Source organism: Chrysemys picta, chromosome 17 (genome assembly GCF_011386835.1).
Source record: "Chrysemys picta bellii isolate R12L10 chromosome 17, ASM1138683v2, whole genome shotgun sequence".
In the NCBI taxonomy this organism is placed as follows: Eukaryota; Metazoa; Chordata; order Testudines; family Emydidae; genus Chrysemys; species Chrysemys picta.
The window spans coordinates 23,601,805-23,627,747 of record NC_088807.1 but is presented as its reverse complement, the minus strand read 5'-3'; the positions used below and the strand labels follow the sequence as shown (position 1 = coordinate 23,627,747).

Genomic DNA, 25,943 nt, shown 5'->3' with positions numbered 1-25,943 from the left:
CCAGCCGCATCCCAGCGCCGGGCGAGGGGTCCCCGTATACCCAGCCCCCCCGCCCCACCCCAGAGCCAGCCGCATCCCAGCGGCGGGCGAGGGGTCCCCGTATACCCAGCCCCCGCGCCCCACCCCAGAGCCAGCCGCATCCCCCGCGCTCGCAAACCCCCCCCCTCGAGCCGGGGAGAGAACCCAGGAGTCCGGGGTCCCACGCACTAGTCACCCCCTGAGCGAGGGGGGGCCGATCGGGGGGCAGCGGGGGCGGTTGTACCCACCGGCCCCAACCCCTGGCAGCCCCCCCCCCAACGCCCCCCCCGCGCGGGTCCCACCTGCCGCCGGGCGGGGGGCGCGGGGCCACCGTGGCCGGTCGGGCGCCTTGCATCAGCCGGGGGCGGGGCCGGGACAGGGACAGCGTCACCCCCGGCTCCGCCCCCCCGGGCTGCCCCGCCCCCCAGGCTCCCGGCTCCGCCCCCCCCGCCCCCCGGGCTGCTCTAACCGGCACTGGGCGGGGCGGACGCTCGGTCGCGAGGCGGGTGTAGCCGGGCCCGGCTGCGGGAGCCGTTGGAGCTTCCCGGGGCTACGGGGTCTCCCGGCGGCCCCTCCCCCCTCACACCCCCGCCCCTCCCTAGCCCCCCACTGCCCCCCAGCGCCTCCCCGCCCCCTTCCCTGCCCCCCACTGCCTCCCAGCCCCTCCCCCCCCTCACGTCCCCTTCCCTGCCCCCTTCTGCCTCCCAGCGCCCCCTCCTCTCCCTAGCCCCCCACTGCCCCCAGCGCCTCCCCCGCCCCCTTCCCTGCCCCCCACTGCCTCCCAGCGCCTCCCCCGCCCCCTTCGCTGCCCCCTTCTGCCTCCCAGCGCCCCCCGCCCCTCCCTAGCTCCCCACTGCCCCCCAGCGCCTCCCCCGCCCCCTTCCCTACCCCCTTCTGCCCCCCAGCGCCCCCCGCCCCTCCCTAGCCCCCCACTGCCCCCCAGCGCCTCCCCCACCCCCCTTCCCTGTCCCCTTCTGCCTCCCAGCCCCTCCCCTAACGCTCCCTTCCCTGCCCCCTTCTGCCTCCCAGCGCCCTCGCCCCTCCCTAGCACCCCACTGCCTCCCATTGCCCCTCTCCCCCTAACGCCCCTTCCCTGCCCCCTTCTGCCTCCCAGCCCCTCCCCCCTTCCCTGCCCCCTTCTGCCTCCCAGCCCCTTCCCCCTTCCCTGCCCCCTTCTGCCTCCCAGCGCCCTCGCCCCTCCCTAGCACCCCACTGCCTCCCATTGCCCCTCTCCCCCTAACGCCCCTTCCCTGCCCCCTTCTGCCTCCCAGCCCCTCCCCCCTTCCCTGCCCCCTTCTGCCTCCCAGCCCCTTCCCCCTTCCCTGCCCCCTTCTGCCTCCCAGCGCCCCGTCCCTCCCTAGCACCCCACTGCCTCCCATTGCCCCCTCCCCCTAACGCCCCTTCCCTGCCCCCTTCTGCCTCCCAGCACCCCCCGCCCCTCCCTAGCCCCCCACTGCCTCCCAGCCCCTCCCCCTCACGCCCCCCCTTCCCTGCCCCCTTCTGCCTCCCAGCCCCTCCCCTGCCTACTGCCCTCCCAGTACCCCCCGCTCCCCTGCCCCCTTACGTCCCCTCCCTAGCGCCCCCTACTGCTTCCCAGCGTCCCCAGTCTCTCCCTCTGCTCCCCAGCGCTCCCAGTCCCCCTCCCTCTAACCCCTTCAAGTCCCCCAGCCCCTCCCACTGCCCCCTGCTGCCCCGCCTCCCAGCGCCTTCCCCCCACTGCCTCCCCCGCGCCCTTCTCTGCCCCCTTCTGCCTCCCCACACAAGGCGACGCGAATCCACCTTAAGCGGATCCACCTTAAATCTAGGGTTGTGGGGGGGGGCAAGGAAATTTCGGAGGGCGGGGGCGATTATTAATTTTTAACGCCCAGGCATCGCCTGGACCAATCAGCTGCGAGCGGGGGCGGCGACGAGTCCAAGTTTTCAAACTTTGCTGGGGGGGGGAGAGCAGACAGAGCCCGAGCCTTTGCCCGACCCCGACCCTGCTCCTCCTGGGGGGCTCGATCCCGACACGCCAGGGCCCCCCAGTCCCCCATCTCGGTGAGTGACCCCCCCCCACACACACATGGGGGGGTTAAGGGACTGGCGGGGGGGCAGATGGAGTTGGGGGCCTGCAAGTGGGTTGGGGTTGGGGGGCGAATGATCAGGCAGGGATGGAGAATCGGGGGGTGCGTGGCCGGGGGGGGCCCATGGCACTGGGGTGAGGGCAGGAGGGAGGGGCCCGGTGCCCACCCGTGCCAGGGGCGTGCGAAGAGCGGGGGGCCCTGGGGCAGGCAGGGGGGGCCCTGGGGCAGGCAGGGGGGGCCCTGGGGCGCAAGGGAGGGGGAGGGGGGGCAGGCAGGAGGGCGAGGGGAGAAGCTGGGGGGAAAGGAGGGGGGAGCAGGCCAAATGAGTAAAGCCATCATCTTCCCCTCCCCCAACAGAATCCCCCCCCCAACCTCCAGCCGGGGGGACTGGGGGATCCCAGCAGATGGTGGGGGGGCTGGCCCTGGCCCATATCAGGAGGGTTTGGGGACTTTTGGCCATGGGGAGTTTGGGGGGGGGGGCGGCACTAGCTCGCCCCCATCTGGCCCCGGGTTCAGGTGTCGCTGCTGTCTGGGGAGGGGGGGGTGGGGACACTGAGCCATGAAACCTGCGCCCTGGAGTCCTCCCCCTTCCCCCCGCCACGCCCGGACGCCTGGGTTCGCCTGGTGCTGCAGGGCTGGGCAGGGTCCAGAGAGACGGGAAACCAGAACCAGATCGTTCCTGGAAGCGCCAGGGGGTGAGGGGCACCACCAGGGCTGGGAGGGGGCAGGGGCTGTGGGTCGGGAGTGAGGGGCACTGGCAGGGCTGGGGTGGGCAGGGGTGGGCGATCGGGGGCCTGCGGGTCGGGAGTGAGGGGCACCGGCAGGGCTGGGCTGGGCGATCGGGGGCTGCGGGTCGGGAGTGAGGGGCACCGGCAGGGCAGGGGTGGACGATCGGGGGCTGCGGGTCGGGAGTGAGGGGCACCGGCAGGGCAGGGCTGGGCGATCGGGGGCTGCGGGTCGGGAGTGAGGGGCACCGGCAGGGCAGGGCTGGGCGATCGGGGGGCTGCGGGTCGGGAGTGAGGGGCACCGGCAGGGCTGGGGTGGGCTGGGGTGGGCGATCGGGGGGCTGCGGGTCGGGAGTGAGGGGCACCGGCAGGGCTGGGGTGGGCAGGGGTGGGCGATCGGGTGGCTGCGGGTCGGGAGTGAGGGGCACCGGCAGGGCAGGGCTAGGCGATCAGGGGGCTGCGGGTCGGGAGTGAGGGGCACCGGCAGGGCAGGGCTGGGCGATCGGGGGGCTGCGGGTTGGGAGTGAGGGGCACCGGCAGGGCAGGGCTGGGCGATCGGGGGCTGCGGGTCGGGAGTGAGGGGCACCGGCAGGGCAGGGCTGGGCGATCGGGGGCTGCGGGTTGGGAGTGAGGGGCACCGGCAGGGCAGGGCTGGGCGATCGGGGGCTGCGGGTTGGGAGTGAGGGGCACCGGCAGGGCAGGGCTGGGCGATCGGGGGCTGCGGGTCGGGAGTGAGGGGCACCGGCAGGGCAGGGGTGGGCAGGGCTGGGCGATCGGGGGCTGCGGGTTGGGAGTGAGGGGCACCGGCAGGGCAGGGCTGGGCGATCGGGGGGCTGCGGGTCGGGAGTGAGGGGCACCGGCAGGGCAGGGCTGGGCGATCGGGGGCTGCGGGTCGGGAGTGAGGGGCACCGGCAGGGCAGGGGTGGGCAGGGCTGGGCGATCGGGGGCTGCGGGTCGGGAGTGAGGGGCACCGGCAGGGCAGGGCTGGGCGATCGAGGGCTGCGGGTCGGGAGTGAGGGGCACCGGCAGGGCAGCCCAGGGGAGTTAGGCGCACAGGGGTCCGGGCGGTTTCCTGTGTGGGGAGCGACAGAGGATGTGGGGATGGGGGATGGGGGGAGGGGAAGTTGCCTTATCAGCCTGAACCAGCAACTGCTGCGTATCAGCCCTTCCCCCCCCCACCCACCCCCCCCAGCTGGATGGGCTCCGGGAACCCGGGGGCTGCCTGGGGGGAAGGCCCCGTGTCCCATCCCCCGCATTGTGACATCACCCCCAGAATCCTGGGGTCTCCGTGGGGCTGGGCTGGCAGCAGCTGCCTCCGCCCCAAGGTACAGGGGGGGTCCATGTCTGGGGGGGCTGGGGTCCGTCCGACTGAGCAGTAACCCCCCCGCCTGCCCCCTCCCCCACAGGTCCAGCCATGTCTCCCCAGGGGTGTCTGAGCGTCACCAAATATTTCCTCTTCCTCTTCAACCTCCTCTTCTTTGTGAGTATGGGGGGGGCTGGGCCCGTACTTTGGGGGGGGGGGGGCCCGTACTTGGGGGGGGGGGCTGGGCCTGTGGGGCTGATGGGCGGCCGGGGGTGGGATTTGCTCTCACCTGCCCCTCCCTAGATGGGACCTGCATTAAGTGGGGGGAGCCTGCAGCTGGGGGCCGGTGGGGGGGGAGACATCTGTGTCTTGGGGCAACCACCAACTAGCCCATTAACCCCTCGTGCCCCGGGCTGGGGGGGGCTGTGCCAGGGTGAACCCCCCCACTCCAGTGTAACCCCCCTTTACTCCCCTCCCCCCCCAGATCCTGGGCGCCATCATCCTCGGCTTCGGCCTCTGGATCCTAATCGACCAGCAAAGCTTCGCCGCTGTCCTGGGTGAGCCCTCGCTCCCGACCCGCGGCGCCCCCCTCGCTCTCCCCCCGCGGCGCCCCTCACTCCCGACCCGCAGCCCCACGCTCCCCCCGCGGCGCCCCCCTCGCTCCTGACCCGTGCCCCCCTCTCCCCCCGCGGCGCCCCCCCTCGCTCCCGACCCGCGGCCCCCCCTCGCTCCCGACCCGCAGACCCACACTCCCCCTGTGGCGCCCCTCGCTCCCAACCCGCAACCCCCTCCCCCGCGGCGCCCCTCGCTCCCAACCCGCAGCCCCCCGCGGTGCCCCTCGCTCCCGACCCGCAGCCTTGCTCCCGACCCGCAGACCCACACTCCCCCCGCGGCGCCCCTCGCTCCCGACCCGCAACCCCCTCCCCCCGCGGCGCCCCTCGCTCCCGACCCGCAGAGCCACACTCCCCCCGCGGCGCCCCTCGCTCCCGACCCGCAGACCCACACTCCCCCCCCGCGGCGCCCCTCGCTCCCGACCCGCAACCCCCTCCCCCGCGGCGCCCCTCGCTCCCGACCCATGCCCCCCTCTCCCCCCGCGGCGCCCCTCGCTCCCGACCCGCAGACCCACACTCCCCCCGCGGCGCCCCTCGCTCCCGACCCGCAGACCCACACTCCCCCCGCGGCGCCCCTCGCTCCCGACCCGCAGACCCACACTCCCCCCGCGGCGCCCCTCGCTCCCGACCCGCAACCCCCTCCCCCCCCGCGGCGCCCCTCGCTCCCGACCCGCAACCCCCCTCCCCCCCGCGGCGCCCCTCGCTCCCGACCCGCAGACCCACACTCCCCCCGCGGCGCCCCTCGCTCCCGACCCATGCCCCCCTCTCCCCCCGCAGCGCCCCTCGCTCCCGACCCGCAGACCCACACTCCCCCCGCGGCGCCCCTCGCTCCCGACCCGCAGACCCACACTCCCCCCGCGGCCCCCCTCGCTCCTGACCCGCGGCCCCCCTCCCCCCGCGGCCCCCCTCGCTCCCGACCCGCGGCCCCCCTCGCTCCCGACCCGCGGCGCCCCTCGCTCCTGACCCGCAGACCCACACTCCCCCCGCGGCGCCCCTCGCTCCCGACCCATGCCCCCCTCTCCCCCCGCGGCACCCCTCGCTCCCGACCCACAGACCCACACTCCCCCCGCGGAGCCCCTCGCTCCCGACCCGCAACCCCCTCCCCCGCGGCGCCCCTCGCTCCCGACCCGCAGACCCACACTCCCCCCGCGGCGCCCCTCGCTCCCGACCCGCAAACCCCTCCCCCCGCGGCGCCCCTCGCTCCCGACCCGCAGACCCACACTCCCCCCGCGGCGCCCCTCGCTCCCGACCCATGCCCCCCTCTCCCCCCGCGGCGCCCCTCGCTCCCGACCCGCAGACCACACTCCCCCCGCGGCCCCCTCGCTCCCGACCCGCGGCCCCCCTCGCTCCCGACCCGCAGACCCACACTCCCCCCGCGGCGCCCCTCGCTCCTGACCCGCAGCCCCCTGCCGGCCCCACGGCGCCCCTCGCTCCCGACCCGCAGACCCCTGCGGTGCCCCTCGCTCCCAACCCGCAGCCCCCCGTCGGCCCAGCCCTGCTCTGAGCTCTGCCCGTGCCCCTTCCAGGTTCCTCCCTGTACGCCCTGAAGGTCTGGTCCTACATCCTGTCCGGAGTTGGTATCATCACCATGCTGCTGGGTTTCCTCGGATGCCTGGGTTCCCTGAAGGAGATCAAGTGTATGCTGGGATTTGTAAGTACACGGGAGAGCCCGGACTCCTGGGTTCTCTCCCTGGCTCCCGGAGGGGAGTGGGGTCTAGTGGTTAGACTGGGGGGGCGCTGGGAGCCCGGACTCCTGGGTTCTCTCGCTGGCTCCAGGAGGGGAGTGGGGTCCAGTGGTTACAGCGGGAGGGGCTGGGAGCCTGGGGTCACCGGGGGGTTGATGCGGGAAGTTTCTCTCTCCCTCATGAGCTCAGGGCCTGGTGCAATTTCCCATCTCAGCTGGCACCACGTGACCCCCCCCCCAGCGGCCACATCCTGCCAGGCTCTGCCCCCCGCCCGCGGATGGTGCCCGGCCCAGGCTGCTGCGGGGAGGAAAAGTGCAAAAGGAAAACGAGAAAAGCAGAAGTGCTGCAGCTGTTTCTGGTGGGGGAGGTCTGGGGGGGTCCCAGCCTGGCTGGGGGGGTGAGGGGATGTTGATCTCCCCAGGGTGGGGGGGCAGAGCTGGGGGTCACCCCCATCAGTTCTGGGGTGTCAGTGTCTGATGGTCTGTCTATGGGTGGCGAGGTGGGCGGGGGAGCAGGGGGTGGGGGTCAGAGAAGAGAGCTGGGGGGGCCCTGAGGCTGAGAAAATTCACTGACCCCCTTTCTCTCCCCCCCCCCCACACAGTATTTCGGTTTCCTCTTTCTCCTCTTCGCCGCCCAGATCACCATTGGGGTCCTGCTGTACACGCAGCGTGTCACGGTGAGTGGGGCGTGCCGGGGGCACTGCCGGGGGGAAGCTCACAGCACCCGGGGAGGCTCGGCCGGGGGCACTGCCGGGGGGAAGTGCGCGGTGCCAGGACCTTGGCTGGGGGAAGTCACCTCTCCTCTCCTCTCCTCTTCCCCTCCCAGCTCAGTGGCAAGGTGGGGGTGTTCGTGGAAGACGCCATCCGGACCTATCCGCTGGCAGGACCCCCCGGCGAGAAGCACCAGAGCTGGGACTTCATTCAGGGGCAGGTGAGAGCCCTGGGACCCGGCCCTGCGGGGACCCGGCCCTGCGGGGACCCGGCCCAGCCCCCCTGCAACCGGCCCCGAGTTCTGCCCTTCTCCTGGCAGTGACGCCTGGCTCCCGAGCCAAGCCCCGGCGTCGCTGGGCTCCCCCCAGGAGGGGCCGCGGCCCTTTTTCCCAGCGGGACGCCCCATTGACCGGCCTCCCCCGGTCCCTCCTCCCGGAGCCGTTAGCCGGGCCCTCGACCGGATCCATTTCTCGTCCCTCCCGCCCCTAGCCTGGGACCGACCCGGCTACGAGACACCAGCCTCCGGCCAGACCACGCTAGCAGGGCGGCTCCCAGGGACCCACACGCCGAGGGGCAGGCCCCTGGCCTCCCAGATGGGGCTGTTGGCACCAGAGACCCTGTCTCGTGACCGGTGGCCCGGCCAGACCCTGCAGGCTGGTACTGGGGTGTTACCAGATTTGCCCTTTACTTTGGGGTGCGCTCATTGATTAGGGTTACTCTTCGAGGGGGGGGGGGTCTGTACTTCTGTCAATGTGCTGCTTGTGTCACGTGTGTTTTCATATGGAGCTGTACTTCTCCCTGCTGCAAGTCCCCTCCCAATGGCGCGACGCGGCAGGACCTCGGTTCCCCAGGGCTGGGTTCCTCCAGCCCCAGAACTGGACGCACGCGCACACGCACACGCACACACACACACATTAACAGAGCAAGTCTGAGCAGACCGGGACAATCAGCCCTTTCAAGCTGACCCCTTATCTGCCCCTGGGCCGAGCAGCACTGCCAAGCTGCCCCCCTCGTCTGTCCCAGGTTCACACGTCCCTGTCCCCACGCTCCCGTCACAGTGGTACTGGCTGAGCAAACCCCACAGGATTTGGGGCGCTGCCGGGATCTTTAGCTTAGGTAAGAGGAGCGTTGCTGCAGAGCAAATGGGGGAAGCTAAAGCCACCAAAGAGTAAAGTTCAGAGAGGGGCAACCAGCTTCACCATACAAGTTATTTACTAGTTTTAATACTAGTGCTACCCACACAAGGAGGCTAAGTCAACATAACAGTCGCACTATTCAAGGTTACAAAAGTCAGCTATAGAAAACTCTCCCCGATCGAACAAGTCAGGGTTAGAAAGTCGGCCCTGAGGTAGAAAAGAAAACGGAGGGAGGGCGGGGGGATCTCACTGCTCCCTGAGGCTTGAACTGGTCGGGGTTCCCAGGGGATGGTGGGAGCTGGGGGCCTGAGAGCTGGAGCCGGGCAGAGCCCCCAGCACGACCAGGCAGGAGAAGATGGAGTCCCGGGAGAACGGATGCGGGTTCGGGTCCAGGCATCGGAACACACTGGAACCCAGGTCGGGGTTTTTGTCGAGACACTGCAATGGTGGAAGGGAGAACACTAGATTGGTTTATGGGTAAACTGATGACTCCAGGGTTTTCTTTAGGCTATGGGTGGTGTTAACCCTTTCTCCCCCGCAGGGTGGCAATGCACCGCCTGGGGGGAAACTGAGGCCGCACAAAATCGTTACCAACAATTCCCGCTTCGCCACTGACAGGCCTGCTTAAATCTGGCCCCTGCGGCCACCTTGCGCTGTGGGGAGAGACCCCACAGGCCGCCCCTTGGTGCCTAGCTATGTAGACATCAGGCCCCGGGGGCCCGCGAAACCAGGGTGGATTTGATTTAAATCTCGATTTAATCACGGTTTTCTACATAAAAGTGCATTCTTGTTGGCTGTTATTAATACGTATCCTTCACAACTCCGAGATAGATGTGGGTTTCATTTTTAGAAGGTGCACGCTATACATTTTTAAACAGTGATTAATTTTGAAAACTTTTCCGATGAGTTTTACAGCTGTATCAGAAAATGAATGAGTGTTCGGTTATTTCATTTACCAAAGGGAATTGAATCAGATATTTGTGAAGCCATTGGGAGGTGAAGTATCTCCAATTCAACAGGTTAATCATTAATATTTGGAGGATTTTCTTGCCAGGCTGTATTAGGAGGAGAACATCACCAGACAGACATTTCAGTTGTTTTATGTAACTAAAACAACATTAAGTGTTCTGGATTTTTTTTCTTCAACAGCAAACATATAATATTTGACCAAAACAAGCGTATGTCCCTTGCTTCTCACATTTACCTCCAGACTTCTTCTCCTGTCCAGATCTAGTCCGCCCCCAACAATCTTCGATTCACTGAACTTTTTGAAACTTTGCACTTTTAGAGAGAGGTCAGGGATTGACTCTGTGGACACAAATCTGCAGAGGGACAATAGGGTTGGGGTCTGTTATTTCACACCTCTATATATTATTTATTTATTTAAAACCATGTTTGCTGTTAACAAGCATGTTACCCCTGGAGACATGAATCCACAGTCTGAGAACTGCAACACAAAGCGTCGCCGATGGTCTCTTCTAGACTGAGCCCTGAGCCCCGCTGGGTCGATAGAAAGATTAGCCTCCGTAATCTCGACAGAAGCCCCTGGAGCCCCATAAGATCGGGGTCCCTAATCCACAAACTGTTGGAACTCAGTTACAAAACTTTCCTTAACCATGACATGAATATATTGTCTCACACTGTAGAATTAGGATTTATAATCCCTATTCCATGACGAGGTATCTTTGAGCTATAATGTGTTTTAAGTAAAACGATCTTTAGATAGTTTTTCCCCTCAAAAAGCATTTTGTCAAAAAAATCCAATTTAAATAAAAAAAATCCAATTTTTATCCACCCTGCTGGAAACCCCTGTGCACCCCCTCGCCCCCGGTGCCTCTGCTGGTTGGCACAAGGCACCTGGCTCACACATGCCCTCCCACTGTCTCCCCCCCTCCCCGGCAGCTCCAGTGCTGCGGCTGGAGCTCGTACATGGACTGGCACCAGAACCCCGTCGTGGACAACTCGTCTCGCAAACTGTACCCCTGTTCCTGTCACAACAGCTCCAGCCCTGGTGAGCGCGGCACCGGCACCAACACCACCGAGGTCCCGGCCGTGCAGGGGGCCACCGGGTTCTGCACCGCTCAGGGGGAGTGGCCGGTCTACAGGCAGGTGAGTGCTGCCTGGGGCACTGCTGCGGGGGAAGCTCGCAGCGCCGGAGTCCCCGGCTGGGGGCACTGCTGTGGGGGAAGCTCGCAGCTGGCGGCGGTGGTGAGAGAGGATTTTGTAGCAGGTGCCAGTGTTCTGACCCCACCTCCTCTCCCTGCTGTCATCCAATCAGGGCTGCGCGAACAGCGTCCAGGGCTGGCTGGCCAATAACATCATCAGCATCGTGGGCATCTGCCTGGGCATCGCCCTGATGGAGGTAATGGGGGGGCGAGGGCAGGGCTGGGGAGCAGGGGCCACCCCCAGGGATGGGGGGGTGCTGGGGTGGGGATGTGGGATCTCCCCCCCCTTGTGACTCAGTTTCCCCCCCCCCCCCCCGCCCAGTTCCTGCAGCTGCTGTGCCTGGCACTGGCCGGCACCCTGGAGTGCAGGAGACTCACCAGTGGCTCCCAGGAAATCCTGACCTTCCCCAGCAGGTGGTGCCAGTGTGCACGTGTGGCTGCAGTGCGTGGCTTGTGCATGTTTGCACACGCGCGTGTGTCGTTCTGCATGCGTCTTGGGGCCTGTATTCCTGCCCACTCCATGTCCTCACGTGTGTCGGTGCGTGCCTGTTCCCACACATGTTCCTGCAGCTGGGGGTTGTGAATGTGTGTTGGTGCATGTGTGTGAGGGGCTTGTGCACGTGTTTCCACGTGTGTCGGTGTGTGGGCCATGCATGTTCCTCCCTGTGTGTCCCTGCACACCTGTGTTACCTCACCCGCATGTGGTTCACAGGGCTAACACGTGTCTGAGCGTGTCCCGGGCCGTCCCCTCCCCGTGCTGCCCCCGCCCCCCTGCCATGTCTCTGCCCCACACTAACCCCGTTAACCCTTTCCCTCCTGCCGCACCAGCCCCATGTATCAGGAGTACTGGCAAGGTAACTTACCTTGGGGGTGGGGGCAGGGAGGAGGGAACCCGGGGGGGGGAGCTCAGATCCCCCCATCAGCCCCGTCTCCTCCCCCCAGATCCACGCCATGTCCATGGTGTGCTCCCTGCTCCGAGAGGAATCGTTCGGCGCCCCCCAGGGGCCAGAGCAGGAGACGCAGCAGCTCCCGGGCAGACCCCAGCCCAGGGGCTTGGCCCATCGCTGGGGGGGTCGGCAGCCCATCGCCTGAGAGCCCTGCGGGGGGCCCCCCCCCAGCATCCCCTGATAATAAAGTATCTGTGGAAAGAATGAGGGAGTTAGGAGCAGTGATTATTCCAGTGGAGGGCGCTCTCCCATGGGACAGGGCTGGCCCCAAAGCCCCAGGGTGGCACTAGGGGGCGCTGTGCTGCAGGGAGTGGGGCTGGGGGAGACAGACGGATTTCAGGGAATCAACACACCTGTGGGATTGAGGGGATTGACCCCTGAATGACTCCGCCCCCGATCATCTACCCCATCACCCTCTTCACCCCCAACCTCTTCCCATTCCCCATCAGACACTATCAGACCCCCCAGCTCCATCACAGCATTGATTTCAGGGGTGTGTGGCTACATTCTTGGGGGGGGGGGGCCTGACCCCACTCACACAGAGCTGCTGGCGTGGAGGGGGCAGGCTATGCTTGGGATGGTTGGTAGGACCTCTTATCTCCCCCCACAGTTCTATGGGGGTGGTTGGTAATAGCAGTGGGAACCCTCAATTAACTCTCCCAGCTGTGTGGGGGATGATTGGTGGGGGAAATGGGATCCCTCCATTAACTCTCCCTCCCCCTGACACCAGCTTGTCAGGGGCTGGTTGGTGTCAGGAGTGGGATCCCTTCAGTAACTCTTTCCCCCACCCCCAGCTTGTCAGGGGGTGGTTGGTGTCAGGAGTGGGATCCCTTCAGTAACTCTCTTCCCCCCACCCCCAGCTTGTCAGGGGCTGGTTGGTGTCAGGAGTGGGATCCCTTCAGTAACTCTCTTCCCCCCCGCACCCCCAGCTTGTCAGGGGGTGGTTGGTGTGAGGAGTGGGATCCCTTCAGTAACTCTCTTCCCCCCACCCCCAGCTTGTCAGGGGCTGGTTGGTGTCAGGAGTGGGATCCCTTCAGTAACTCTCTTCCCCCCCGCACCCCCAGCTTGTCAGGGGGGTGGTTGATGGGAGTGGTGGGCTGGTTGGTGTGAGAAGTGGGATCCCTCCAGTAACTAACTCTCTCTCTCTCCCCCCAGCTCTGTCTCATGATGTTATCGATGTTTCTGTTTAGAAACATGGGCCAGAACTACGACAAGCTGACCCGATACTCCTAGGAAGCCCCTCCCGCCCCAGGGGGTGGAGGGGGAGCAGATGGGCATGAGCCACCGCCCCCCAACTGGGACCATCCAACATGGGCTGAAGCAGCTTTCTTTCTCTGTCTGTCTGTTCCTGAGTGTTCTTGGCAGGGGGCAGGGCCCCTGGTCCATTTCCCCCCAACCCCAGTGTGTCGACCCCCGCCCTGTCCCTGGCCTGAGCTGTGCTCACCCTTTGGGGCAGTGGCGTAGGGATGGGGCAGCTATTTTGTTCTGTCTCTGGGTATCTATTAGTGGGGTTTGCTGCAGTAGGGAGGGGAAGGGTGGGGTGGGGGTGGGGGAGAGAGGTCCTGGTACCTTGGGGCAGGGGGGGCAATCGGGAAGGGGCAGGAGGTTGGGACGTGTGAATATGTCTGTGTGCCATTGAATGTGTTCTCCACGGGGGACCCCCGGTTCCCCGCTCCCCAGGAATTCACAACTTTTGTAAAATCCACTTTGTAAATAAAATAAAAATGTGGGGTCCCAGCCCTGAAAAATTGGTCAGTTTTGTTATTTGCAAAGGATGCTGGGAGCAAATTAACCAGGAGGGCGTGTCCCCTCCCCTCTCCCTGCCCCAGTGCCCCCTCCCACTCCCCCAATGCTGGGGACCCTATTGTAAATGCTGCCCCCAGTGGGGCTATTTGGTACTGCTAAATGCTCATTGCAAATGTGATAGTGCCCCTCGCCCTACCTGGGCAGGTGGCCGGGCGTGTACCTGGCGCGGTTCACACCTGTGCCCGAGCCCTGCCCCTTTTGCGGCGTGAGGGAGAACCTGGCGCAGCCCCTATTCCGGCTCCTCCAGAACCTCTTGGTGAGGTTCTGTCTGCACTTTTCCCCTGTTCCTCTTCGCACACCCCATCCGTGACCCCACGAAGTCACGAGACCTCCCCGACAACCTCCTCCTGGCCCCGGCCAAACACTCCATGGACACCACCAGGAGGAGGATGCTGTACGGGGGGGAGCTCTGCGATCGGGGGGCCTATTTCCGGTCCTCCCTCGTCTCCCGCATCCGGGCAGAGTTCCACTGGGCAGCCTCCGCTGGCTCCGACACCTCCCAGGAGCAGTGGGCGCTGTCTGGGGTTCTCGGCTCGGTGTCCCCATCGGTACCCTCATTTTGAACCTATGACCTTCACCTTGTCCCCTGTACTCATTTGGTCCATGGGTCTAGTGGTCCCTCCTGCTAGGCTGGGGGAGGGGCCTTTAGAAGTGGGCAGGCGCACCGCCCATCTCCTGGGTTTTCCAATAAGACAGGTTGGGGGGCAGTGGGTCCCCAAATAACCAGCCCCCGCACCCCACCCCAGAGGTGCTGCGTCCCAGTGCCGGACAAGGGGTCCCTGTAGGACCAGCCCCCACACCCTACCCCAGAGGGGCCGCGTCCCAGCGAGGGGTCCCCTTATAACCAGCCCCCGCACCCCATCCCAGAGGTGCTGCGTCCCAGCGAGGGGTCCCCTTATAACCAGCCCCCATACCCCACCCCAGAGGTGCTGCGTCCCAGTGCCGGACAAGGGGTCCCTGTAGGACCAGCCCCCACACCCTACCCCAGAGGGGCTGTGTCCCAGCGAGGGGTCCCCTTATAACCAGCCCCCGTACCCCATCCCAGAGGGGCCGCGTCCCAGCGAGGGGTCCCCTTATAACCAGCCCCCGTACCCCATCCCAGAGGGGCTGCGTCCCAGCGAGGGGTCCCCTTATAACCAGCCCCCGTACCCCACCCCAGAGGGGCCGCGTCCCAGCGCCGGGCGAGGGGTCCCCGTCTAAGCAGACAGGTGCCGGCCTGAGCAGCGCTGGCTCCCGCCGGTGTCTTTGCGACGTCGCTCTGCGGGCGGATTTCGCCTGGCCAGGGCTAGAGTCTCATCGGTTGCTAGCGGCAAATGTCAGTTTCAGGGGGTTGTGACCCTGGGGGGCCTGACCCAAAAGAGGATTGTGGTGGGGGGGGGTCACAAACCTGTTGGGAGTCGCGGGGTTGCCACCCTCACTTCGGTGCTGCTTTCGGAGCTGGGCCGTGGCGCTTCCTGCAGCCAGGGGAGGCTCCCGGGGCGGGGAGGTGAGTCTGATCGCCCCAGCCAGTGGTGGATTAATGCCCGGGGGCCTCAGCCAATTTTGGGGCTCCCTGAAGAAACGGGCGCCTTGTCCCGGCAGGAGCCAAGGGGGTGGAAATGCCGAGCCCAGCTCTAGGGCTGCTCCAGCCCAGAAGTGGGGGTGTTTCACCCTCCTTTCTGCGCTGCCTCTGGGGGTGGGACTGATCTCCCCACTGAGGGCGGCCGTGCAGGGAAAGACGAGTCCTGCCCCGCCCGGCCCACCAGCCGCACTCCTGGCAACGCGGGGAGATCGGATTTCCCAGTGAAGGGCTTATTTCACGGTCCGTGACACGTTTTTCACAGTTGTGAAATTGATAGGGCCCAATGCTTCATCATACCTCTGGATCGTTCTCGGTCAAAGTTATAAAATATAAACCGTATTCGCCCTCACACACCACCCCGTGAGGCAGGGCAGGGCCGTCCCCACCGCTCTGCAGATGGGGAAACTGAGGTCCTGAGGAAGTCTGCAACGGAGCTGGGTGTTGCTCTACGCACAGCTTCACCCCGCTGCCCGAGCCGCCGCCCTGCCCAGCCGCTGACGCAGAGGGGGGAGGCCGTGGGCATCTCCCGGCGAGTGCCCAGGTGGGGTGGGGCACCCTGTGACAGGGCCCCTCCATGCTGGCCGGTAGCTGGTTCTGGAATCAGAACCCCGTTCGAATCAGCGCCCCGGGTGAAACGGACCAGTGCGGGTCCCAGGGAGGTGGCTGGTCGGTGCTGGGGGAGGGACCCTGGGGCAGTGGGGGGAAGGTCCGGATGGGGGAAGGCGGGTGGGTTGGGGGGTTCTGGGAGGACTGAAGGACTGGGGTAGTTTTGGGGGGAGGGAAGGGAGTTCAAGAGGTTGCTGGGGTCACAGTGCTATGGGGCAGGATTTCATGGGGGTGCAGAGATTGGGGAAGTGTTGGTCAGAAGGGGGATAAGCTGGGGTAATTATGGGGGGAGGGCTGGTCAAAGATGGGGGCAACTACATGGGGAGCAATGGAGAGAGGTCGATGCAGGGGGAGAGGGACCCCCAAGGGGCAGTTGCAGGGAGAGAAAGGTGTATATGGGGGTGGAGGGATGTGGGGTGGCTAGAGGGAGGGGCGTGGGGAGAAGGGCTGGGGGATGGAGGAGGGTGCAGGTGTCTGGGGATGTAGAAACGGAGGAAGAGAGGGGTGTGGGGGAGGAATGGAGGAACGAGTGTGCGGGGGAGGGAGGGATGGGTTATGAGGGGAGGGGGCTGGAGGGAGGGATGGAAGGATGGGTTGTGGGGGAGAGGGATGGAGGAAGGGGTGTGGGGGAGGGAGGGAGGGATGGGTTGTGGGGGGAGAGGGATGGAGGGAGGGATGGGTTACGAGGGGAGGGGGCTGGAGGGAGGGATGGAAGGATGGGTTGTGGGAGGAAGGGGGACGGAGGAAGGAGTGGGGGAGGGAGGGAGGGATGGGTTGTGGAGGGAGAGGGATGGAGGGAGGGATGGGTTATGAGGGGAGGGGGCTGGAGGGAGGGATGGAAGGATGGCTTGTGGGAGGAAGGGGGACGGAGGAAGGGGTTTGGGGGAGGGAGGGAGGGAGGGAGGGATGGGGTGTGGGGGGAGAGGGATGGAGGGAGGGATGGGTTGTGAAGGGATGGATGGGGGAGGGGGCCGGGGGGACAGAGGGAAGGGGGGCAGGGGTGGAGCGGCGCCCCCCACCCACCCACCCACTCTGTCCCCCCGCAGACCCGCTCAGACGCCGCTGGCCGGGCCGGGCGCGATGTGGGCGCGGTGGTTGCTGCTCGGCGTCCTGGGCGTGCTGGCCGGGGTTGAGGGGCTCCTTCCTGCCGCTCGTCGCCCGTCGCCTGCTGGGCCGCTTCCAGCACCTGCTGGGGGGCAGCCGGGTGAGACTGAGTGACCCCCCGCCCCCCAGGGATCCCCCACCCTTCCCCTGGGGGTCCCCGGGGCCCCCAGCCATCCCCATTCCCCAGCGACCCTCAGCCACCCCATCCCCTGGCGGCCCCAGGGACCTCAGCCATCCCCATCCCCCACAGGGACCCCCACAACAACCCATCCCCACCCATAGGCACCCCCACCTGCCCCTCTGTCCCTCCCCAGACACCCTCAGCCATCCCCACCACCCCTCCCTGCAGCCCCTGGGACTCCCACCCTGCCCATCCCCTGGCGCCACCAGGGACCCCCACACCCTTCCCTGACAGCCTCAGCCGTCCCCGCTACCTGGGACGGGACTCCTGGGTTCTCTCCCTGGCTCTGGGAGGGGCGTGGGGCCTAGTGGTTAGAGCGGGAGGCTGGGAGCCAGGACTCCTGGGCTCTGGGAGGGGCGTGGAGCCTAGTGGTTAGAGCCGGGGGCTAGGAGCCGGGGCGGAGGCGACGGACTGTAACTCCCAGGACTCAGTCCATGTGGGTTGTTGCAGGCGGTGTTGGGGAAGGAGGAGAGGCGCTTTGAGGCCCCCATTGATTTCCGCAAGCTCCCCCCCAACTACCACACCGAGGAGAAGGAGCAGCGCAGGGTGGGGAACGCCACGGTGTACAGCCACCACGAGATCAACAAGGTGAGCAGGAGCAGGGGGGTGGCGCCCCCACCCGCAGGGCTCCCCCAGGGACGCCCGGGTCAAGAGGGGACCTGAAATCTCCATGTGGATCTTCACCTAGGAACGAACCCCCCTGACCCCAGCTCCCTGGCTAGTGGCGGGGGGAAGTAATGTCCCCCCCAGGGCCCAACGGGGGCATGGCCGGAGTGCCCTGTGCTGTGGCTGTTCCCTGCTCGGACCCAAGTTCCTTCCCCAGCCCCCTTCCTTGGGCTGAGCCGGTCCTGGTCCTGGTCCCGTGCAGGTGACGGACAACGAGACGGGCGCGATGCTGTTCTCCGACAGGACGGTGACCTCCGTGGAGCAAGGGGAGCGGGGCCTGGCGGAGAGATGGCAGGTGAGTGCGGAGGGGCTGGGACAGGCAGACACATGAGGGCACGGCTGGAGCCCAGAGCCGGCTGGGGATGGATGTGGGGTTGGGGGTGGGGACCCCGCATTTGCGTCATTGACGCGAGCCCTGAGTGACCTCCGCTGGGGGGTTGGCAGCGGGACTGCACCTCTAGGGACTTCTGGGAAGATGCTCGCAAGCCAGGACTCCTGGGTTCTGCTCTGGCTTGGGGAGGGGAGTGGGGTCTAGTGGTTAGAGCCGGGGCATGGGGGGCTGGGATCCAGGACTCCTGGGTTCTCCCCAGCTCTGGGAGGGGAGTGGGGTCTAGTGGTTAGAGCCGGGGCATGGGGGGCTGGGATCCAGGACTCCTGGGTTCTCTCCCCAGCTCTGGGAGAGGAGTGGGGTTTAGTGGTTAGAGTGGGAGGGGGGCTGGGAGCCAGGACTCCTGGGCTCTGGGAGGGGAGTGGGGTCTAGTGGTTAGAGCGGGGGGGGGGGGGGCCGGGAGCCAGGACTCCCGGGTTCTCTCCAGCTCTGTCAGTTACTATACACAACCCCCCCGCCCCGACGTGGACCCCCCTCCTTCCCTGGCTGGCTCCTTTAACACCCTGTCTCCTGATTCCCTGGTGCCTGCAGACTTGTGACGCTCTGTTGCGAGGCTGCGTGCAGGGCACCTGCCGCCTGTATCTCCCGGAAAACAGGGCGTTGGGGCTGCAGCCAGGGGGGAAAGAAGAGTCAGTGGCAGAAACTTATCAACTCCCTCCCCCCACCCCACCTCTTGGACTCCCCTCTCCCCGCCTGCCAGACCTTCGGAACCAGGTTCCGGGCCAGGGGACAGTGTAACAGACCAAAGGAGTCTGACGCTGGCCCCATGGCTACGCTCCTCGCTGTCATCACTCATTCATTGGTAACAAGCGGAGTCAGGATCACCAACTGCCTTGTATGGGAGGGGAAACTGAGGCACGGAGCGAGGAAAGGCCTGCCCATGCCCAAAGGGCACCCAGAGAGTCAGGGACACAACTGGAAACAGAACCCAGGAGTCCTGGCTTGCAGCCCCCCTGCTTGGACCGACTCCCCTCCCAGAGCCAGGGATGGAACCCAGGAGTCCTGACTCCCAGCTCCCCTGTTCTAACCACTCCCCTCCCTCTGAGGGATAGAACCCAGGATTCCTGACTCCAGCCCCCGCTCTAGACTCCTCTCCTCCCAGAGCCGGGGAAAGAACCCAGGAGTCCTGGCTCCCAGCCCCTGCTGCTCTAACCTCCTTCTCCTCCTAGGGGCATCTCCTCACCAGTCTGGGCCCAGGTACCATGTCCCACATTCCCCATTTACCTGTGTCTCTTCCAGGGAAGCCAGGCAGAGTCTAGCAAGGAAGGAGCAGGTGATGGGGCAGAAGCAGACCCTGTCCTAGGGAGACACGTCCTGCTGATCCCCCGCCCTGGGCTGACCTTCCTCATCATCCACTTACGGCGCAGAGCCAGGCCCGGGAAGGCCTCTGACACCAGCTGGCCGGACGGCGCATCCCTTAGCGACAGGAGGCACAGGCTGCTAGCGATCCGGGATGGGCTGATGGAAGCCCCCCGCCCTCTGAAAAAAGCTCCCCCCATTACTCAGGCCTGGCACAAAGCTGTAGCACGGAGGCCCCATTTTTTCTTCTTCTTCAGGAAGCTGTAGCAAAAAGGGAGAGAGAGATTTGAGTCGGCGATGGAGAGGATGCTGGCGGATCTGTGTATAAAGTCCTGATCCTTGGTTTTTCTTGCAATAAAAGTTCTCTCTCTGGCAGGGGGTAAATTGGAGAAATGAAATTCTAAACTCAGCTGCTTTTACGTAGGCATCACCCCACTAGATCTGTCCAGGACCCCAGTGCCCCAAGCTGCTTACATTGGCCAGTCCACTCAGCAGTTGGCCTCAAGAATGAGCCAGTGGCAATGAGTTCCGCAGGCTCAGGGTGGATTTTCTCTGCTCAGTTTTCAGTTCGCCCTGTTCAGCTTAGCTGAAGGTCCCTGCGGTTCAGGATCAGAAGGCAGGCGACTGCACCGCTAAGCCTTACAGCGTCCCACTCTGGTCTCAGGCCCCCAGCCCTCCCCATTTTTGGGGCAGGCACCTGTGATACTCTCCCGTCACAGCGGGGTTCAGGCTGATTCTCAGTAGATCTGACGTTAGCTTGGCACCAGCGATGCCAGTGAGCGCCAGCTTCATAAAGCAAAGTATCACTTATGCGGAACAAAAGCATTCCAGAGAAAATAGAGCTAACCAATCGACAGCTTCTATGCCACCCCGGCTTAGCCGGGGACACCCATGTTCCACACAGGGACCCTGGCAGGTTTGAAGGGTGCTTCGGGGTCTACTGCTCTGGTCTCACGGGGGGATCAAAGTTACTGATCTACCTTCTCCATCCCATTTGTTGCTGGCTGTAGCCTCTAGCGGCTGCCCGCATGTTCGTCTCTCCGTTTTTTCCAACGCTCTTCATCAGAAAGATTTCCCAGTCCCCTTGTAGTTGTCACCCGTCATCGAACCCCCTTATAAGGGTGTGTCTACATGACCGCCTCTGCCAGTGGGGGTATGAAGAAGGGTGATCCCTGACTGTGCCAGCAGAAGCCCCGAGTGTTGACACAGTTAGGCTGCCAAATTGCACTGGTTTCACTCGGTAGGGGTGGAATAAGCTACACCGGTAAAAGGCCAGCTTTGCTAGTGTAGCTGCAGCCAGCGTAGTATACCAGTACAATGCTCCTAGTGTAGACCTGGCCTGTTTGTACTAGATCCCTTTTAGGATGAGGTGATCAGAAGGAAACTCAGTGGGACTGGGACATATCCCCAGCTGGTGTCAATCAGCCATCGCTCCACTGGAGTCAATGGGGCTAGCTCCCTGCACCCACACCGAATTTTGGAGCCGCTGTGGGAAGGGGTGTTGGGAGTGGGGGGAATTGCAAGTTATTTAAACACAAGGCAGGTTTCCTCCGGTGCTCAGACACCTGTGGCAGACAGAATTCTTCACCCAAGTGGCAGCAGGATTGGGTAGCTTGGCATGTGGCATGTCAGTGATGGAGACGAAGCTGCTACAGGGAACAGGTCTCCACTGGATCGGCTGAACTTGTGTGAATGCTCTGCAGTCGGTATCAGCTTCTCAGATAACCCCAGTCGCTTGAGTTCTGCTCAACTCTGCAGAATATTCCCAGTGGTACTGAATGCAAAATCATTTTTCTTAGGTGTATGCCCCCCCCACGGAGTTTGGGGCCCCCTGCTGGGCCAGGTGCTGCACAGACACCCCCTCCCAAGCGAGATCAGGGCGCCCCTTGTGCCAGATATTACCCAGACACACCAGTTCACGTGATGGGAACACCAAGCCAGTCTTAGGTAAAATTGCAAGAGCAGCGTGATGAAGTGACACGCCCGAGGTCACACAGGGAGTTTGTAGCAGATCTGGGAACTGAGTCCAGCTCTCCAGAGTGCCAGGCCAGTATTGTGGCTACTACCCCTTTCCTCCTCTCCAGATGTTCTGACACCTCCTTTGTCATCAAAGGCGAATCGTTAGGGGCGCAGATTCATAGATTCTAAGACTAGGAGCCATTAGATCATCTAGTGGCCTCCTGCAGAGCACAGGCCAGAGAATTTCACCGTTACCCCTGCTCTGAGCTCACAACTTGTGTTTGGCTGACACATCTCCTCCAGAAAGGCAGCCAGTGTGAATCGGAGGACAGCCAACGATGGAAACTCCACCACTTCCCGGGGGGGAGTTTGTTCCAAGGCTGAATCACCCGCACTGGAAGACGTGTGGGCCTTACTGGACAAATTGGAATTTGTCTAGTTTTAACTGCTGGTCACCGGTTCTCGTTCTGCCTGTCTCTGCTAGATCAAATAGTCCTTCCACACCCAGGATTTCCTTCCCATCAAACATAGTCAAATCACCTCTTGATCTTTTTGATGAGCTGAACATATCAAGCTCCTTAAATCTCTCACTGTGAGGCATTTTTTCCCGCCCTCGTATCATTTTTGTGGCTCTTCTCTGCACCCTCTCTGGTTTTTCAGCATTGTTTTTAAAATGTGGACACCAGGACTGGCTCCGGGATTCCAGTATTGTCTCACCAACGCCGAATACAGAGGTAAAATCACCTCCCAGCTTCTACCCACTACTCCCCAGTTTGTTCATCCAGGGACGCGTGAGCCCTTTTTGATGAGATGGTTGGTGTTCTAACAGAAGTGAGAAATGGGGAGCAATCCTTCTGGGGCAGGGGACCATGCTGACAGGATCTCCCCAGCCGCCTTCCCCCCTTCACTCAGGCATGGTCCGTGGGATGATATAGATACCGGGGTGTCTGGATTAGGAAGGGCGTGGAGTCCTTGCAGCTGCTGCTGAAATACACCCTTCTCCCCAGGGCTGCCTGAGTGACCATGGTTGCCGGACGGCCCAGTTCTGCTCCTCTTCCCTCCTTGCCAGCCAGTGCCGGGAGTGAAAAGCTAAGGACACAGTGAGTGTGGGTGATGCATTGGGGCATCTTCTGTGCCAGAACGGGACTGGCTGGCTCAAGGGGATGGGGAATACAACACGGGGCCTATCCCCTCTAGGGGCCACCTGCTCCGATCCGGCCCCAGCGCAGGGGACTGGCTGTCTCAAGGGGATGATGAATAGGACACGGGGCCTTTCCCCTATAGGGGGCACCTGCTCCAATCCGGCCCCAGGGTGCGGGAGTGGCTGGCTTAGGGGGGCAGGGAATAATGGGCGCCCCTCCCCCCACACACACACCATGGCTTGCACAAAATTCAGGACAGACAGAAGCCAAGGCTGCTAAAAGATGGGCTTGCTGCAGGACCAACTGGGTGAATTGATCCAGCCTGTGTTACGCCAGAGGTCAGACTAGACCCTTCTGGCCTTGAAATCTGTGCCAGATTTACTTCTGCCTCCAGCTGCAATCAGGGGCTCCCACTGGGCCGAGGGACACACACCGTGCTAGCTCTGAAGAACTTACAGTCCCTATATTGAACAGAAGAGTTCATATCCCCTGTTTTACAGATGGGGGAGCTGAGGCTGGGTAGGTTGCTCGACTGGGAGGCACAGGTTTGAGTCCCTGCTCAGCTACAGACTTGGGCAAGTCATTAAGGCCTAGGTCCAGCAGGGGATTTAGGGGTCTAACTCCCATGGGATCCTTGGAGGATCTGGGCCTTAGCCTCTCTGTGCCCCACTTCTCAGCCTCAGAGGGGTGCTGTGAGGGATAAATGCGTTAAAGAGTGAGGTGCTCGGATGCTGTGGACCACAGAGTTGCCCTTAGATGGAGATAAAATGACTCACCCAAGGAGCTGGGAATCGAACTCAGAGCTCCTGGGTCCCTGACCCCACAACCAACCTTCTTCTCCAAGGATCTCCTGGATGTTTGATCACGTCCCTCCTCTCTATGTAGCTCTCCCATTCCCAGTCTGCCCCCTACCTGACAGAAGGAGAGACATGTCTGAGCCTGGATGGCAGCCTATTGAACCTGATGGCTTGGGGGATACATGGGAGGTCTAGGCGATCCTGTCCGTGCAGGCAAGAGCGATGGGTAAGGAAGGTTTGGGGGTCACCTCAACTGCATTGGAAGCAGGGAACCTTGTGATGTTTCGATGTGCTTCAGCTCTAATGCATGTGGTACAGGGCCCCAGGTTGTCACTTGCAAATGGAGACCGAACTTCCAGTCTGCCTTCAGGGCGTGGGCGTAGGTGGGGTGTCTTTTCCTTCGGGTCATGGCAGAAGAGCTGTGGATAGATGGATGGAGGGGTATGTGTGGGGAGGAAGGGATGGAGAGTTGTATGTGAGGAGGGATGGATGGATAGACAGTTGTGTGTGGGAAAGAAGGAATAGAGTGGGATGGATGGAGGGGAATGGATGCAGATTAACCTGAACCAGTTTAACACATCAACAAGAAACCAAAATCTGTGCTAGATTTACAGATTGCCTTTCAGACGTCCGGACATTGTTCACTCCTAGTTATCTGACTGGCTCCCCATTATTAGCTGACCGCTGTGACTCCAGAGTCCCTGAGCACACTTAGGGTTTGCAGTGAGGCATTCCTGTCAAGCAGCGGATATTATAGGAGGCTTGGGAAGTAGCCTCCATTCACTCTTTGCCACCATTTTGTTTCCCTCCAGATTCAGCACAATGTCCATACGCCACAGGCCAGAGGGCAACATGGATTTGAGGGGTTTGGGCCGACAGCTGTCTTTCCTCCAGCCAAGCCTGGTGCTCTGGGATGAGGAGGATTGGCAATTGGCCAATCAGCTGGGACAGTACTTTGGGCCTGGCTTTTACTGAGGACTCACGCTCAGCCACGGCTGTTAATGACTGACGTGGCTCATCCCTCCCTTCTCTCTTTCTCCTTCCCCTTTTCCACCTAAATCAGTAGCTTTTGCAGACAAATAGCCTGACAGTGACCGATCTCCGGCCGCTTTGCAGCAAATCAATTTCAACTATTTGATTGACATTAAACACGCAGCAGATGTATATTACCCCTGGGCAATGGCTTCTCAGTGCATGCAGTAATTGTGGTTTTTATTGCTTCAGGGGGCTTGAATCCAGTTTTGTACAGCAATCTATATAAAATCCTGGGTTGCTTTAATTAATCTGCACAACGTCCTATTGGATCTAGCTCTGTTTGGGGCCTATATTCACGTTTTTTGTATTGTCAGTGACAGCTTTACTGTAATGTGTTTTTGCGTGAGATCAGATGGTGTGTGTACGTGTCAGAGAGAGGGAATGCATGTGGGTTTTGTGGGAGAGAAAGATCAGGCACCTGCTGCTCCTACTTGTAGGAGATCTGTAATCAAGGCTGTATTTTGGGACTTCTGTTTCATTGTGTGTGCAGTTGTGGTTGGATTCATTATGGTGCCACTTCTGCCTGCCACCTGCTGTTCAGATGCACAAGCTACACAAAGAGTGTGTGGGAACGAGGGGAGCAGAACGACACATAAAACTGAAGCGCTGATGCTCGTTAGAGATTTCATGACACTTTTTGCAAGAGTAAATCTAGGCTGCTGGTGCAATTTCAGCTGTGGGCAATTCCATTCAGCTTCTTGTAAATGTGCTCATTGCTATTGCGTCAAAAGTGGGAGTGTTACTCTCCACTTCCTGTCCTAAACCACTGTCTACGGAAATGATTATTATCCACCTCAGAGTTTGGATTGTGAGGCCTTTTGCCCTAGATCAGAGAAGTGACCCAACTCTCTGATCGCTAGGGGCAGTTCTCAGCGCAGATCTGAGGACCGACTGGCTCCCACCACAAAAACTAGTGGTACTGTTAATCTGTCACCAGGCCCTGTTTGAAATCCCCCCCCACACACACTTGGAAGAGGTCTCCACAGAGTGTGAAATGTATTGGTGAAGGGACAGCTGTTGTTCATGCCTGTCTTGTTTGTGCAAGTATGTCAGGTGCGCAGGCCTTGAATGGTTACACATCTCCATGCCCATTACATGTCTTGGCATCCCATCCTGTCCGTTCTTCCAGAACTAGGCCGAGGTCATATAGAACCCCCCCACACCCCAAGACACCCCCTTTTACAGCCACTTTCCATTGAGGTGTGCCCCTTGGAAGTGTGGAAGCAGTTGGGGATTGGCTGGTCTCCTGGGGCACAAAGCTAACCATTTTCAGGGTTTTTTGGGGAAGTGTGTGTGTGTGGGGGGAATAGAGGGCATAATTGGACCCGTGTCATGGGTGGTGGGGAGAATTAATTTTACCAGGGAAAGCATTATGAGAGGATGGGCCGCCCGTGTGGGCAGAGGTCATGTTGGCGTAATGGCACTCCTTGCCTTGCTATTTACGGCCCGTAATATGGAAAGATTATTTCAGGTATGTAGCAGAATGAATTCACTTTGTTCTCAGGGGGGAGCTGCCTGAAGGGTCAAAGGTCATGATGCCACAGCAACGCCATATTGTGCACCCTATGGCGCAAAGTACAGCACACTGACTTTATTTATGTGGGGAAAGTTAATCCCCTTTAGTTTGGGGGAGCCCCTCATTTGGGGGTGTCCATGGGTCATCAGTCACAGTGGCATGACAGCTCCTTGCCCCACATGACCCATTTATTTCATGTGGATGAGGGGAATGAATTCATCTTCTTTTGGGGGAGATGCTAATTTAGGAGGAGGCCAGTCATTCATGGGCTCTGAAGGGGTCATTTTGTTCTGTGACCTCTGACCTCACCCTAAATTGCCACTGTGATTTCTGCTCCTGCGGGTAGCCCCCCAACCCTCAAAGGAGAAAGCCCCCCCTCTCAAGATGGCTGAAATAAGCATCTTCAAGAGGCAGCTAGTGGATAGATCCTCAGGAGAGCTGGGCTCTGTTTGAGCCAGGGCAAGTCATTTTGCCAAACCGTGCCTCAGTTTCCCCATCGGTGAGGCTCCCGATACGGCTC

The 25,943-nt window shown here is 62.6% G+C and overlaps 1 protein-coding gene across 4 annotated transcripts; it reads left to right on the top strand.

Moving 5' to 3' along the window:
• Nucleotides 1-1,868: 1,868 nt before the first annotated feature.
• On the top strand, nucleotides 1,869-13,111 carry LOC101931652 (leukocyte antigen CD37). Of its 4 annotated transcripts, none has more exons than XM_065571084.1 (10): nucleotides 1,869-2,055; nucleotides 4,213-4,286; nucleotides 4,594-4,666; nucleotides 6,247-6,371; nucleotides 7,007-7,081; nucleotides 7,231-7,335; nucleotides 10,154-10,360; nucleotides 10,530-10,613; nucleotides 10,739-10,830; nucleotides 12,519-13,111. In XM_065571084.1, exons 2-10 carry the CDS (start codon nucleotides 4,221-4,223, stop codon nucleotides 12,529-12,531), a joined length of 840 nt encoding a protein of 279 aa, XP_065427156.1. In that variant the 5' UTR covers nucleotides 1,869-2,055; nucleotides 4,213-4,220; the 3' UTR covers nucleotides 12,532-13,111. The 4 variants fall into 4 exon arrangements, with proteins under 4 accessions (XP_065427156.1, XP_065427157.1, XP_065427154.1 ...); XM_065571082.1 differs by lacking the exon at nucleotides 1,869-2,055 and adding an exon at nucleotides 2,626-2,776; XM_065571085.1 differs by lacking the exon at nucleotides 10,739-10,830 and having other exon boundaries at nucleotides 1,900-2,055.
• The last annotated feature ends 12,832 nt before the right edge of the window (nucleotides 13,112-25,943 follow it).

Coding starts and splice junctions, on each gene's coding strand:
- LOC101931652 (XM_065571082.1), top strand. CDS start 2,641: ATGAAACCTGCGCCCTGGAGTCCTCCCCCTTCCCCCCGCCACGCCCGG. Junction 7,082..7,230: donor TGTACACGCAGCGTGTCACG/GTGAGTGGGGCG, acceptor TTCCCCTCCCAG/CTCAGTGGCAAGGTGGGGGT. Junction 10,614..10,738: donor TGGGCATCGCCCTGATGGAG/GTAATGGGGGGG, acceptor CCCCCCGCCCAG/TTCCTGCAGCTGCTGTGCCT.